At 42.4% G+C, this 16,496-nt stretch overlaps 1 protein-coding gene across 3 annotated transcripts in view; it reads left to right on the top strand.

Moving 5' to 3' along the window:
• Positions 1–5,341: 5,341 nt before the first annotated feature.
• MYH11 (myosin heavy chain 11) overlaps positions 5,342–16,496 on the top strand; it is a 63,579-nt gene continuing 52,424 nt past the window's right edge. For all 3 annotated transcript variants that reach the window (XM_069809999.1, XM_069809998.1, XM_069810000.1), the window contains exons 1-2: positions 5,342–5,477; positions 11,965–12,323. In XM_069809999.1, the coding sequence (XP_069666100.1) occupies positions 11,982–12,323 (342 nt within the window). In that variant the 5' untranslated portion in view covers positions 5,342–5,477; positions 11,965–11,981. The remainder of the gene's footprint in view (positions 5,478–11,964; positions 12,324–16,496) is intronic.

The raw sequence follows: 16,496 nt of genomic DNA, 5'->3' as shown, positions 1-16,496 counted from the left end.
GTTGATAGTGGATTACTGATTCCCAGAACTTTTTTTAGCTGAGGTATTTACATGTTTAGAAATGGTAATTTGTAAAAGCCAAACTTACAGGGGTACATAAAAAATAATAGGTTAGCTATTTTTCTCTACTAATTTTAACAAAATGTATGGATATTAGTGTTTCCAGTGGTACTGAGAGGAGTTTTGTGTAAATAAGTTTTTAGGGTTGCGTTCTTAAAAATCTTAATTGTTAGATAAGTGGTACAGTAAGTGGGGAAAAAAGAGAGGAGAACATGCAGCGTGTGAATTTAAGTGAAAGGACCCTGAGTTGTACAGACTGCAAAGTTTTGCCTTTATCTTGATTTGGCCCAGTTAGCATTACAGGTATTTTTTTATTTTGGTAAACAGCCTAGCCTCTATTGTGAAATTGCAGAGAACAGTTACGAGTTGAAATGAGAAGTTGCATTTATCCATTTGAAGCCTCAGCAAGTAGTTCATCCCCTTCGTGTGACTGGCAATGCTGCCAGCTCCCCATTTGCTGATTTATAAGTATCTCAGGACTGTTTCCAAGAGGGGAGGACATGTGTTTGCAAACGTACCTCAGTCACATCCATCTTTTCAGTCTTTTGTAGCTTTGCATCACTTAGAATTGACCATTTGGTCAAGCAAGCAAATTTATCTCTGTATGCCCTCACTGTTTGCTCTGTATTAACACCACTGTCAGGTTCAACTACTTTGCTGAAGAGCCGTCCATGTGAAAACTACCACCAGTCTCTCTCAAGTTCTCTGTCTAAAAATATAGTAGAAAAATGGTCTTCTAAGCTGTTCTTTGCAAATTACCTTCATTTTGGAATGAACTTAAAGTACCTCTATGGAAAGTTGCAAAAATGAACTTTTGAACAATGCAGATATGATTGCTCTGGTCACAGAAATCCCTGAATTTTTAATTTTGGTTTTCCAGAGGTTAAATCCTAGGCCACTGTTTCTCCATAAACCAGTGGGTCAAATTGTTATGTATATCTGGAATCTGAATTGTCTTTTCAAGAGCAAGGAAAAAAGACACTGGGAAACACAGAAGCTCTAACCTTCTATGCTACACTTATCTTCCAGTATAACCAAAGCCATTGCATTTGCTTTCTGCCTTCCTGCCATAGATCATACAGAAGCTGCCCAGGTGCCATGGAGCTCCCTGGGAAATGGATTTTTAGTGGTAGAATTTAAATACAATTTTTGTTCTGGTTGAAGAAGGCAAAATGGATGTTTGGTACTTGCCCTTTCTCAAGCACACAGCTCAGCAGGCTCATGGTCTCCATAGCCATGAAAGCAGAGGCAGTTACAGGGGTATCCTTCACTGAGCTTTGAGGTAAAGGTGTGTATCTGAAGTCAGAGAAGAAAAACATTTAAGACAGAGGGAATCTTGGGACTATTTTCTTTGGGGATTGCAGCTTCAGGTCATCGTCAGGATCCTGCGCTTGGTCGGTGAGTGGGAGCTGGCCTGTTTGCTCTTGGTGCAATATGCATTTCACCTAATTCTCCATTACCCTCGCAGTACAGATTTGGGGTTTGGGAACAATCTCTTGTTTCAAAGTATGGTCATTGCAGAAGCAAAATCAGAGTAAAGTGTATTTCCAGTGATATTTATTTGTACAACAAAGCTTTGAAATACGTCTATGAAAATACACTGGTCTAATCACATTATTAATGGTCTAGCATTTATCCTAACAGTACATGAAATAGGAGAGCATCTTTCAAGATGCAGACATGTAGCAAGTCCTATGAATGTCAGGCTCCCTTACTTGTTAACAGATGAAGAGGAATTGCAAAGCCTGTACAATATGGCTGCACCTTCCAAAAAATAATTCCTTAAAAGTTTAAGCTAAGTGAGGTCAGTATTTAGATGAAAATAATTCACAGTCCTAGAGTCACAGGTTCAGGTTTTAGATGAAATTGCCACCTAGGTGAGCATGCACAAAAGTTATTTTCTCAAATTATTTAAGCAGCTCCTTCTAGCTTAATTACAGACTGTGATGTCTTCCATTAACTGCCCTTATTCATTCTACTGGGATCAGAAAATGGGGGAGAAAAAAAAAGGCATTTAGAAGTTTGGGAGTTTTAATGAGCAAAATACATTCCTGAATTTTATTGGAGATAGAACACTGTAACTGAGACTGTTACAGCGGGAATTACGTTAAAAGAGGCTGTTCTTTGTCTAAAAGTGTGATATCACAAGTGAAGGTGACAAGGAGCCAGTGAAGTTTGGTGTGGATATCAGATGTGGAAAGCACTTTGGAAGAATTTAATCCACAAGTTAAAAAAAAAAAAAAATCCTTAAAACCAAATTTTTGCTCTCCCCTAGAATCAGAGGAAACTATGTTTATGGACTCCACAGCATCAGTGCTGTTTCAGAGGTATTAGTTTCTGTCATGCACAGGGGAAATTTTTTTCTAAGCTTTATCAACATGCTCCAAGGAGTCGGTTACGCTTTCCTTCCTGAGCACCCTTTGTATCAAGCTGAATCTCAGTGTCAGTTGATCAGTTTTCCGGAGGAGTGATTATCATTGGGTGATTATGTTTAGGAAAAGAAACCCCGAAATATTTGTTCACACTTGCAAAGACAACCTTTCAGTAGCAGCTGGTGTCCAACGGATTCAGAATTGACCTGTGTGCTTCACATACTTCACTTGACCTGCAGCCAGCATTAAGCACAAAGCTTAGTATTAAGCTGTTAGTGACTATTCAACCTTGTCAGACTACTCTCGTGATTAATAGTTCTAGTTTGGACACAGACTGTCCCTCCTGTTGCAAATGCACAGCTCAACACAGGTGGTAACCCACGGGTACACTTGTCAGTTCCAATTACATATGTCAGTGTAGAGAAACAGGGTTGGTAAAGTTAGGTAAAAACATTTTTTAAACAAAAATATTGCTTATCTGACACACATTGTTTAACAAACATCACCATCAGTGCTTTTCTTTTTTTCCCTCCATTGTATTCAGGTTACACTGTGGTAAGGCAGCTGAAAGTTTCTTTCCTTCTCAAGTCCTCTTTTTTTTTGTTTTCAAGTACAATATTTACAGTGCAAATTCAGCAAGGAGATATTTTAAGGGCAGGCTGCTCCACACTATTTTTTTCTAGAAAAGTAATTAAAACAAATAAACAAATGGCAGAGGGAGGGGGGAGGAGATCGAATAAAGCTTTTTTTGTTGTCACAAAGGCAGCTTTCATTGTGAGGCAACTTTGGTTTAAAAAAAAAATACCACAACATTTAGGAAAGTCCAACCAGGCTATTATATTGGTATATTCTTATGTTAACTTTTAAGTGAAGGTTGGAAGCCACGCTTGCACTTAGCAGTTCCTACCCCACATGGCTCGAGAGTGCAACTGTCTCAGTCCCAGCAGTAATACTTTTTGGACTTTCCAGCTCCGTTTAATGTCACATCATATATCACCCTCCACCACTGCCTCTGTTAAACACGCTATTCAGGCAGCAAGCCTGCATGTGCACATGCAGTGGTTTGCAGACCAGCCAGAGTAATTTCCATTCCTTTTTAAGCTACTATTAAAATGTGTCTGGTTTTATGAAACAGCTGCATGGGTTTAAAAGCAACTCCTCAGGGTAACTTCGATGAATGTTAAAATGATCATACTTTTCAGAGGATCCCCTTGCATTTCATTATTTTCTATTCATTATACTCCTATTTAAAAGCTAAGTTTGCAACTGAGAAACTGGGAAAAAAAAAAAAAAAAATAGGGTGAACTACCCTGTGAGGAACTTTCTGCTAACAAGGGCAAATTTCTTGGATTTACGTCTTGGCGATCATTACCCCTGGCTTTGCTCCAACACAGTCACACGTGCACATGTCTGATATGACACTGCTGCCTTTCGGGTCCTGGGAGGGCTTTGCACGGCTGCGCGGCAGCCCCGCACCTCAGCGGACGCTGACCCTCCATCTGGAAGGAGAGGCTGCAACTGCTGGGGCCATGCGACTGTGTTGGCAAAGCTGGTCGTCTCCAGCTAAGGCCTGAACGTGAGTCCGTACCGGATACTTCTGAAATGTCGCAGGGAAAAAACCCCCATGCTCTGCCCCCCTCTCCTCTTTGCCCAAATTTGTTCACCACCGGCCAGAGCTAGAAGAAGGGGCTACAGGTCTGTCGCACCTGCAAGTGCTGGTACTTTGACCGAGTGACAGCAGAGGTTCTCAGCCCAGCCTCTCCTCGTAGGTATTTTTTTAGGATGCCGAGACCAATATGAGCCTCATCCATCTTCCCCAGGAGGGTTTATTTTCCAGAGTAGAAAGAGCTGTTAACGTCAAGAGAAATTATTTCACCCAGGACTGTGCTCTGATCCTTTGGGTATACACCATATTTAGTCTGTTGCTGAGAGGGGGTTGTTTCGGTATTTTGTATTTGGCACGTTGATGGGAATTCCTGGAGGATCCTAGCTTTCCCTTTTTGGGATGTCTCCATCCACAGGTCTTGCTGCACAAGGCTGTCGGATACTAATGGAGGAGGGAGGAGGGACAGCTGGGGACTGAAGGTTTGGGGGTATGAGCGAGGTTTGACGAGGACCAGATCACTCCCTAACCCCTGCAGGTCTGGCTCCCAGTGCCCCGTCCTCCTCTCCCCGCCAGCACATGGTGCCTGCCGCCTGTTCTTTCCACTGCATCCCAGGGACTGTTCCCCCTCAGCTATTTATCACTTCTCTTCTTCCTTTTATGGGCAGAGGGAGGTATTTCTTATATATGAAAAAGTATTTACGGTCCTTTCTCAAGAGCTGAGCTGTGCAGCAGATCACAGGAGAAACTTTGGCAAACCCACTGGGGAGGTGGGAAACAGCCCTCTTGTTCTCCGGGGGCAAAGGAGGCTCAAACCAGGCTCCAAATGTCACACAAACACATGGAGATCCAGAGCAACCTCCACCCACTCATCCCTGCTGTGATAGGAATAACCCTCCTCTCCCAAGCAACCCCTGAAGTCGGGGACTTATCTTAGCTGCAAGAAAACACGCTGACGGTGGGTGGGAAACCTCCTGTGCCACGCGGGACTGTGACCTGGCTTTGTCCTTCTAGGCAGGGGGCCACAAGGGGCGAGGATGCTGCCGAGGCAGGAAGGAGTTAAAGGGCCATCTGCCTGGCCAAACAGTTAAACCCTAGGAAAAAGCAAAACCTCTGAACTTGTGAGTTAGGGGCACCCCTTCCACAGCTTTCCAAAAGCCAGAACCAGCCCACTTCCCTAAAGATCGGCTCGGGGCAGGGGCAGCAGCCCAGGGTTAGGCCCTGCTGGGAGTGAGGTCCTTGGCTCAGTCTGTCTTCTTTAACCCAGGTAGCAAGAGGATTTTCCAGCAGGACGTGGTTTCCAGGGCCCCTCCCCATTGACAAGATTCTCCTCCTCTATATAGGGAGGCTGCAAAGGCAGCGAGGACTTGGACTGTCCCGGCTGGTGGCTGTACAGGTTCCCGACTCCCCAATTCACTCTCTGCTCCCCTAATTGGACACCTGTAAGTACCACAGGGGCCGGAGATCAATGCTGGGGACGGGGCTGGGGGCTCGCTGCGCTTTGGGATGGAGCGGTTTGGCAAGCTAACTATTATGCTACTTTGCAAACACGTTCAGTGAATTAACCTGCAGATAGCATACGAATTAGAAATGGGAACAGACCTATCGTACAAGCTCAAATGGCTTATCCTGATTTGTGTGTTTCTGATCGAATTCTGTTTAAAATGCATTAGAGACCATGCACGTTTGAAAGCGTGCACAGATGTTCTAGCCTGTTCCTTAGTCACTTCTAACACTGCTCTTGCTGAATCGAGCCTTAAAGATGCTGACTGCAGAGCACGAGTTGCGCTCCAAGCCCGCGGCAGCGCAGCCCGCAGGGTGCTGCACGCTGCCGGATGGTGGCAGGTACCCACTGCCATTAACCATCACCTCTGCATTCAGTAACGAAGAAACCTGGTAGCCTGAGCTGCTGATCTTCTTTAAGTATTTCTACTTTTTCAGTCCTAATAAAGGAACTTAGTGCACTTCCCAGGCTGTTTAAAGAAAGTATAACCAAATAAAATAGTTTGTCAGTTAGTTGTTCTTTAAACAGGACAAATGCTTAAAAATTAGAAGAAGAAGTGGAAACATTTTTACAAAAATGCCTTACCATCATATACATATGTTTTTAATATGCTGGGAATAAAGTTTCAGTGAATTATCAGATTAGTTTTGCTTAACTACGCTAATTCAAGTCATTTTGAATGTGACATGCCTTTTTTTTTATAAGGGGAAATAAAGCAACAAACTTTTAACAAAATACCGTGAGTAAATTAAGACGACAGTAGATGGCAGTATAGAAAGCAGTTTCAGTGTCATCCCAGAAGTTCACTGGCTTCTTGCACTCACACGCATATATATGTGTGTGTGTGCATGTGTGCATGCACAGCTATAAAAATGTTGGTCTCTATGGGAGGCATATGTCCATGCATAATTAAGAAGCAATACGAGATACTTTAAATATAAGGGAAATCAGAAGGTTTGTTAGTATTATCTAACACATATGTCTCAGTAAAACCTTTTCTAAAATACACTTGTTTAAAAACAAGCCCACCTTCTCCTTCACTCAAAGCTTTGCCCTGACAGGCAGCTTGCAATAAGACTCTCTGGACAGACTGACTTGCTGAACTCCTGAAGTTCACAGTTCCCTCAAGCCACTCACACAGAGGCTAAAACGCTGAACTCCCCTAGAGGAAAGCACTTAATCAAGTAGTCACTTTAGTTTAGTACATGATACTCCTCTGGCTGTATTCGCCTGGATGTAAACAATGATTTTTATTATCTCATTTGCAATTGACACGCTAGTCCCTAAAAGGTATTTGTTTTGAATTTTTTATCATTACATTTTTGTGGAACAGCTTGTATTGAGAAGAACATCGCCATATATGGTAGCACGCATAGATGTATGCGGAGGATCCCGACTCTTTATAATTCAATGAGACTTATTAGTTGCAAATCTATTGGCTTTTCTTTTAAGTATGTTAATTTTAGAAGAAGCCAAGAGCTAGAGATAGCTTTCCAACTTGTGCAAAGTCCAGTTAAAATATGGATTATTTATGCATTCTAATGAACATGCAGAATCTGATTTACTTAACAGAATAACATTTGGGGGTATGTGAAATAGCTGGTCTTTTCCAGAAAAAGGGAATCTATCCCCACATGATGCAATTCAAGTATTCTTTCCTTCTTTTTTGATCTTTACAGTTTATAATATAGGTAATAACCTGGGCCAATTTCTTTGGAGTATTAAAAGAGCTATCAAGTGTTTAATCAGAGTTATATAGTAACTTGCATTAATAGACATGAGAAGATCTGATAGGAGACCAAGGCACTTAAAGACAATTTGATTAAAGTACATGGAGAATGCATTAAAAAAACAAAACAAAAAACCAGCCTGTGAAATTACTGAAAATGTTCTTAAAATACAGACTTTCCCTCTTCCATGATTGAGCATCCATAAACTAGTACTGCTGATACCTCCATGTTCACATGAAAATGTCCATGAGAATAAGCATTTGAGTGGTGGTCCCAGTGACCAGGGGGGAGAAGTGAAAGGCCAGAAGGGATTGGTAGCAGTGCTCGTGACAAAGCTAACTGTGCTGGGGAACCAGTTCCCAAATGAAGATCACAAGATTACGATTCACCCCTAGATTTTCTTTTTTTCAAGCAATGCTCAGTTGGGTAATTCAGTTAAGTACTGGAAAAGTAGAAGATAAGCAACCTGGAAAGAACATAGTCAAGAACTCCTGTAGCCTAAGAAATACAGTTTGAGTCAAGCAGCAGGTTACTGCTACACTCTTCCTTCAGAAACCACTTATGAGAGCAGGACTTGGTTTCTGAAAATAATTCACATACTTGGTTATGTATTCCTCTGTTCTAATAATTATTCCCTGTACGGCTGTGATAAGCTTTTATACTGACATGCACATCCTGCAGAGGAAGGGAGAAGTATCCTTATCTTCTCATTAGGAAAAAAGCAGTCCCTCTAAGGTCTGACCCAGAAGGCAATTCTGCTTGGCCAATAACCTTGTCATTAAAGTGCACTTCCTGGAAATATTTATACTTTGTCCTTGGAATAATATACTCAGGATAAACTGATTGTAAAGACAGTATTCAACTTCTGTCACTGACATGATAAGGGAAAAGGCAGTGAAGGTCAGCTAGATATATCTGCAGTGGGACAGCAGAAGGAAGAATAGAAAGTAAGCTGTGGAAGTATGCGTACCCATGTCTATGTGCATATTTGGGGTTTAGACAAGTATAATGGATCCAGTTTGGTGTGATTTGGCACATTTCTAAGGCAAGAAACTTCATATCAGTAGTATTTTTGTGATTGCTTTTCCTCCCTTTTCTTCCTCCCTTCCTCAGGATAGCTCACCTCCGAGTATAAAAGTATTTACTCTTGCACATGATTTGGGCTATCATCCACCTAAAGGAAAGGATGAGAACCTCTTACCACCTCTCGCACAGATAAGATATTGGTCTCTGTTTCTCTCAGCTAGCCCTACAGACGAAACCCAGGAACTGGCTAAGGGGTAAATTTTGCCTTCTCAGGGAATGTTCTCAATGGGCAGTAACGAATCTTTCCCCTTGGCCCATTCCCCCCAATATCAATCATATGCTGGACCAGTGCAGTTCAGTCTCGATCAGAGAGGGACCAGAAGGTTTACTGCCAGTTATTAATCAGAAAGCTTCAGCAGTTCATTAGTTCAGTGCACAGCACCACACTATGACAAATCTAGTTGAGTTTGTGGAGCTCATCTTCTACCCCTTCCATTCAGAAACCTTCCTTTGTTGTTAATATGCATTAATTAATATTCATTAATCTGTTAAACTATTAATATTCATTAATCCACACTTCATAACTGCATTTCATTTTTTACTGCAGTGGTGCTCAGCTGCTACTCAAACTTTATCCTCAGTTTCCAGAGGATCAATCATGAAAAGTTCTTTTTACACAAATCCATGTTTTCTCCTCATAGTGTTTCAGAGCTGTGATAAGATCCAGCTCGGACTGACTACTCCCTATTTCTTGTAAGGGGTCTATTCTTACCATGTTTAAACTAGTCAAACATAGTGCTTAGATCTAGGGCATAAAAACCTGTATTTCCAAGCTCTGCAGTTCATGCCACCTCTCATACCTTCCAACCTCATCTCACTTTCAAAAAGACTATATTTAAATAACAAGGTGCAGAAAGTTTTACATGCATGAAAAAGTAGGAGAACATAGTAGGATACAGACAGACCAGCTCTCCATTTCATGCTGTAATCTGTCAAAGATCTTTTTGACTTAGCATGTAACAAGGAAAGGAACTTTCCCTTGGTCAACAAAACAGCAAAAAACTTTTGGGTCATCCCCCTCGTGACATGCTTTGTAGCAGGCCAACAGGTTTGTCTTCAACCGGGTTTTTGAGGTAGATGGTCAGGATGATTCAGCAGTTTGATTCCCACCATCATTGGTTGTGGGCAGCCTCAAAGTAGCAGGATTTGACTCTGTGAAACTCGGCTCCGCAGTTCAGTCCAATTTTTGGCATTTCTGACAGCAATACCAAATTCCTATTGATTTGAATGTGCTGTCACTTGGCACTTAGTCACGGGCAGCACAACACAACCTTTCTAATGCTTCAGGATGACCACACAGCGGTCTTCTGGGCCTAGGATGGGCTGAAATCCTCCCACTCCGTTGCCGCTGCGGTTCCTCCCATGCTGCTGCGACGGCGGGGCAGAGAACGGACCTTGGCCATTGCTGCCGCAGTGGGAGGAGAGAGGCCACAGCAGGCTCCTGCTGCTGCCCCAGCCCCACGCTCCTGGAGCCGCAGCCCTGGGGATGGGGCAGCGCTCCCTTCGTTCCTCTGTCCGGCAGGCTTCACCCTGTGGGCGCCAGCTGGAAAGCTCAGCTGGAGAGAATACCATCTCCATTATTGGAACTGTGTGCCTCTACCAGCCCTCTTGGCAAGGAGGGAACATTTTCTGCCTTAATCCGCACAGAGGTCAAATAGTTTCCTCTCGCAGCTCTCTTCCAAGAATCCCCTGGGAGCAAGCAAAGGGCCACATCCTACAGAGCTCCCTTCCAGAGACTCGACAGCGGGGAACACTGTGCACAAGCCGGTGGCAATGCACAGATCCAAGCTGCCAGGGTGTCCCTCCCGTTCACCCGCACCACCACGCGCATTGCATGTGCATGGATGACCTGGGTGAATTTTCCTGTTGGGGATTTCCAGGCAAGGCTGGTGGCTCTAGAACCAGTACCTTTAGAGGAAAGCTGTTCTTTTTTTTTTAGACGAGAGAATTGTCAAGGGAGTTTAAGGAACTGGGGCATCTAATTTCCACTGAATTTCAGTGGGATCATCTAACCCTCTTAGGCACCTCTAAAATCCTAGTTTTGTTTTTAAGCTTTATGTCACCTTCTGCATGATCCATGCTTCTGTCTCAGACCCCTCACACAATCTGGCCTTGCAAAAAAACATTAATCTGTGGGAAGGCTTCAGGGACAAATACTTGGAAACCAATCTCTGATACTCCCAGAGCACAGGGTGTCCATTTGGCTACATACCACAGAGCTTGGTCTTTACAAATATCATTCTGCTTATGGGTCGATTGCTGACATCTTTAACAGTCAGTTCTCCAAGCTCCCTCAAGATTCATGTTTGTTTGAATGCTGCAAATATGAAATTCGTTCTCAATAAGGAAATGAAACAGCCTCTGTCTCATAGAGATGTTTTTCTTGGGCACACACTCTTCCCTGCTCCCCACCGTAGCTCGTCCCCAGCTCCACTCTTTGCTCCACTGCATGGCAGGTTTCCTGATCAGCACCACTCTTGTCCTGCCCTGTAGCAAACCACAAGAAGTCCTCCGTTTACACCTTTCCTCATTTAGAGCTGTCCCCCTCCACAGGACAGGGCAGAATGCTTATGAAAGCTCCAGCATTATCGGCACAGATCTTGCAGCTACATCCTAACTTGCAATGGCCGGAGAGGGAAGAAGCTGCCGCCTCCCTCTCACAGGCAGTGCAAAGCAGCCAAACCCCTCCCATTGCTCTCACCTACGGAGCAGATACTTCTGGCTGCTTCATCCAAGTCCAACTGCACGGTGCTGTTTTATCCATTTACAACTGCACGACAGAGATGCATCATCCTTCCAGTTTGAGCATCATGGCTCAGAGTATGTAATAGCTGATGCAATTTCCAGGCTTGTTTTATTTCTTCTCTCTCTCATGTGGTAGATACTTACCCTTCATAAATGATCACCTCCTACTGTCTGAACCATGGAAAGGGGATAACTCTAAATTACTTCTCTTTTACCAGCAGTACTGATAACAATTCTTTTTCCTATTTTTTCTTTTGGCTTGTTCTTAATCTTATTCTTCTTCAAATGAAATGGTATTAGAATGATTGGAAAAAGTCTTTTGCAAGAAAAGTTCGTTTCTGTCCTTTCTGGACCATAGCTTGGGAACTGTTCTACTAGTTATTTTATTATTGCACCGGTATTTCAGTATGTGCCCAAGAGTATTTGGATGATGAGAGATTTTGTATGTATCTGAATTCAGTTAACTTTGTGATGGGCAAGAGATGAGGCTGCAGAAAGCTCTTCAGCCGGTAGGCTTGGTGCAGCCCTGCCAGTGTCATTGCACAGACATTAGTTATGCCTTACTTTTCTCTCTGATCTTCAGTAACATAAAGTAATAAGCACAGGTGTCCTCATTTGGTTTAGTTCCATGAAGCTTTTGATTTAGGCGATTTCAGACACAACAACAAAAGAATGGGAATCCAAACACAGATACTCTAAGGTATCTAAGCTGGCACCCAAAAGTATCTGCATAGAAATATGAGATATGACACAGGACCTATAGTGCTTTGGATCTACCACATGGCAGATTTGACAAATGTGTTTTGCCTGGAAGATGTCCACATTTGCCTCCCTTCAAAGCAGAATATTTTGCTTCCTCAACAGGTGTCTACTGAGTCAAAATGGCTCAAAAAGCTCTCAGCGATGACGAGAAATTCCTCTTTGTGGACAAAAACTTCATTAACAACCCACTTGCCCAGGCTGACTGGTCAGCAAAAAGACTGGTTTGGATTCCATCAGAGAAACATGGATTTGAAGCAGCAAGTATCAAGGAAGAGAAAGGGGATGAGGTGACAGTTGAACTGGCAGAAAATGGAAAGAAAGTGACACTGAGCAAGGATGACATCCAGAAGATGAACCCTCCAAAGTTCTCCAAAGTGGAGGACATGGCAGAGCTGACTTGCCTCAATGAAGCTTCAGTGCTGCACAATCTAAGGGAGAGATACTTCTCAGGTTTAATTTATGTAAGTAGAATCAAACATGCACATGGCATTTGCTATTACATGCTAACCATGTCCCATCACAAACAAGGTGTATCCCACTGTCAGGGATACAGTCCTTGCGTGTAACACTGCTGTGCAATTACTAACCCGCCAGTTATAGCATCCTAAACCAAAAACGTATTTAGTTCACTTTATTCCCCATGACCCTCCTGCTTCTTTAATAATTGATTCTTTACTTAACTAAATTAAAACCCATGAAGGTTTCTTCCCCAAACTTACTAATTCTGAAAGGATATTGTTGGCTTGGAAAGAACTCTGATAGCTGAACAACACCTCAGTCCTGCTGTTTGGAAAAAAAAATTTAAAAAAAAAAATCAATAGGGACTTCTAAATTACTTCAGTGCAAACCTGAACAAGTTTCCAGTAACTTGCAAAAAGAACATAGGGAAAAGCCAAATCATGCAGCCATTTCTCAGGCAAAACTCCCATGGAAATGCAGCTGACAAGTTCTGGTTTGGTGGGTGCTCAAGTAAAACCTTATGTTTGAGTAAATGAATAAACCCACTGGAATTCAAGTGAGAGTACTCATTGAGATAAAGACATCTTAACAAGCAAAGCAAAAGCCATGCACACAACCAAAGCAAACCAAGGAATTCATTCCCCACTTCCCATGGGCAGGCAGGTGTTCAGCCATCTCCAGGAAAGCCGGGCTCCATCACACCTAACGCTTACTTGGGAAGACAAACACCATCACTCCAAACGTCCTCCATTCCTTTTTCTTCCCCCAGCTATATATACTGAGCATGACGTCACACGGTCTGGAATATCCCTTGGGTCGGTTGGGGTCAGCTGTCCCAGCTGTGTCCCCTCCAACTTCTCGTGCCCCCCAGTCTCCTCACTGGTGGGGTGGGGTGGGGTGAGGAGCAGAAAAGGCCTTGGCTCTGTGTGAGCCCTGCTCAGCAGTAACTAAAGCATCCCTGTGTTACCAACACTGTTTTCAGCACAAATCCAAAACATAGCCCCATACTAGCTACTATGAAGAAAATTAACTCTATCCCAGCCAAAACCAGCACAGATGACAGACCACTCATGAGTGAAAGAAAGTGAAGAGCTTAAGTAACAAGGTTTTAGAAGCAGGAGTAGAGTTCTCATTAATAATATGAGGAATGCTAAATTGGAAAGTAGGAAATGAAGCAGAAAATAAGACAGTTATATATAGTACAACAAAGGAACTATTTAATTGTTATGCATAACTTCAAAGAGCTAACCTCAAGATCTTTCCTTCAGGAATGTACTAAAATGCACATCACCAAGATTTCTGAAAGAAGCTAGACTTTCCATCTTTTCAGTATTTGAGTTTATTCGATTTTAAAAGTTTGCAGGTGAGCATATGGACCTATGTGCTATTATATCAGAACACGCAGCATTAATTACTAAAATAGAATTTTTCTGAAAGTGTTCTATATTGTTGCAAGATCTAAAAAGAATCAGTAGAAGAATAGTGGGATAAAATGTGTGGTGTTTATTTCTTTGTTGTTGTTCTCAGCAACACTCTGCATAGATGTTGCAGGATATCCAATATATTTACTTTGTGGATTTTTTGTGGAACTTTCACTGTCTACAGGAAGAGGAAATTAATTTCCAAAAGCAGATAATGCAATTAGAAACCAAAGAATTTTTCATGGAGACAAAAATGGAAGTGTATCTGAAATTAAGTTTTCTTTCTCAAGAGACTAGATTTTAAGATGGTGGTAAATTAATAGTTATAAAGAAATTATTTTGACTTGCATTGCAACAAGTTATTAGTATTTTCAGTAACTAAAACCTGCTTAAAACTGTCCAGCCTTACACAGTGCTGATACTGTCATACCTTCTAAAAAAAATAGGGGGCATCTAAACAGAATTTGAGTCTCATCCACTTGCAAAACCAACTGTAAACAGCCATCTCCTGGCTTTGCCATGCAATGCCTATATTGCCTCCCTTGGAGTCCCACACATACAAAGAACACATGACCTTAATATCTTGCCCTTTAGAGCATCACTGATGCAAATGGGGATTCCCAACTCTGCTAAAGATAAAAGTCAACTTAGAAAAAAAACCCAAACAAAACCACAAATAGTCTGTCCCTTGCATTTATATTAAATGTTATTAAATAAAAAGATTCAGTGCAGAAATTAACAGAATGACTGTACACTGGAAAAAGACCCTGGCCTTTTCCTTCATCACAGGTAATTAAGAAAGAAGGGCAAGAAATGTGTTGCCACTAACTCATGTTTCACATTGCTCAGAACAAACAGAATCTGCCTTGTCCACACGCAAATTAAACCAAAAATTATTATATAAATATCAGTAAAATAGCAACACACCTTCAGTGGATTTGCGAGTAGAATCAAGTTTCTTGTACCTGTATTCATAGGCACTACCAATTCAGTCTTTGCCTAACAGTGCAAAATGCTTTCTTAAATACAGATAACTATATATGCATACTGGAACCAGAGGTGGGATTCTTCTGCCCACACCTAGTCATTTACAAGGTAGATGTGTGTATTTGTGCCAGTCGCTCTTAAATATCCTTCAGCGGCGGCTGTCCAAGGGATACACAAGCTGAGGTCTCCTATGGACGCTATCCTTAAGATGCTTCAAATCATGTCCTGCCTCCAAACCGTCTAGGGAGAGATACAGCTGGGGTCCCCCTCTCTGGATAGACTGTGCCCCAGGGAGAATGATTTAAGGCACAGAAACTTCAAACCACCCACTTCCAATCACATGCTTAGCCAACTGGCTTGCTTACCTTCAAAACATCACACGTATTAATCCGGTTTCCCCAAATCCTTGCAAAGCAGATACCTAGAACTACAATCAGTGAAACCAAGAGGTCTTGGTCAGCTTTCCCAACATGAGAGATGATATCAGTCACAGTCCAGTTAGAAATGGGGATTCCTGAACGTCATCAGCTCAGGCTTTTGCCCTGCCTTAATAACCTGCTACTTGTGCCTCAGAGTTAGCTCTTCAAAGGTATCTTACTGTATGCCTGGGTGTGCAAATAGCCCTGCATATGGCAAGTCAGGAAAATGCCTAGAAATCTCAGGGAAGGGAGGCCTAAATAATTTCCTGCATTGGAAATTTTCTTTCCTATTATTTTACTTGGTTGGGAACGATTAGTTGAGTGCATGCAGTAAAACTATTTCTACTGAAAAAAAGACCTTACTGTCCTTTCCTCAAGGGCCTTGGTGGTCATTCTAGAATAAAAACTGTCACTTTTCAAGTGTATTGTCCCCACAGCACTAAAGTTCATTTTGACACGATTAGCACAGAGTTTCAATCTGAACTCCAGCTTCAATGAAAATCCGGCACAGTAATTATCTACCTTCCACCTCAAGAGTTTTAGCTTGGGGATATTGAGAGCTGGCAAGGATCTTGAGCTTAATTTTCTTGTTGTGTGACCTGAGACTGTGGTGACGCAGTCACAACCTGAAACAGTAGGAGAGGCCCTGATCACCACCCGCAGCACCCCAGAAGTTCTCCTGCCCAGCGTGGAGCACCCAACCTGCTCCTTCCTCGCTGCTGGAGGCTGATGGATGCTCTCGCCGTGTTTGCTGAATACCATATAAAGTGTTCAGGCTGTGCCGAGGCTGTGTTGTGCCATTTCCTATTATGGTCAGGAAAGGGAAATCCCTGTGCCCAGAGCCAAGCTTCCCAGATGCCATTTTGCAGTCCTGCGCTGCAGTGCTTCCTACGGGGGAACCGAGGCAGCTTGAGCCATCCTCGGACGCAGCCCTGAGATTAAGGCACGGCAGCAGCTGCACACCACAAAGCACTCATTCACACAGCATGGCAATTAAAAAAAAAAAAATTAAAAAAAAATCCAAACCCACTTATGCCTAAGTCAGAAAGAGCATAATTTCATTATTTCAGTTTTTTTAACTGGCATGGTTTGAAAACTAACAGCCATAGGGCAGCTTAAAGATCACAATACTCCTGCAACTATAATCTCATAACTTTGTAATTTTTTATTTTGGGGTTTTAAAATTTTTATTTTTAATGAAAAACCCTTGCAAATTGCTTACTCTTAGTAATTGTTTATGAAATATGGCTCACCATCTATTATCATATGCTATTATTTCTGCTCTAGTTCAATAGCTGGAGCATTCCAAAATAAGGGAAAACTAAAAAAAAAACCAACAAAAAACCCC

The sequence above is a fragment of the Haliaeetus albicilla genome, chromosome 22, assembly GCF_947461875.1.
Source record: "Haliaeetus albicilla chromosome 22, bHalAlb1.1, whole genome shotgun sequence".
NCBI lineage: Eukaryota > Metazoa > Chordata > Aves > Accipitriformes > Accipitridae > Haliaeetus > Haliaeetus albicilla.
This window is presented reverse-complemented; position numbering and strand designations above follow the sequence as displayed.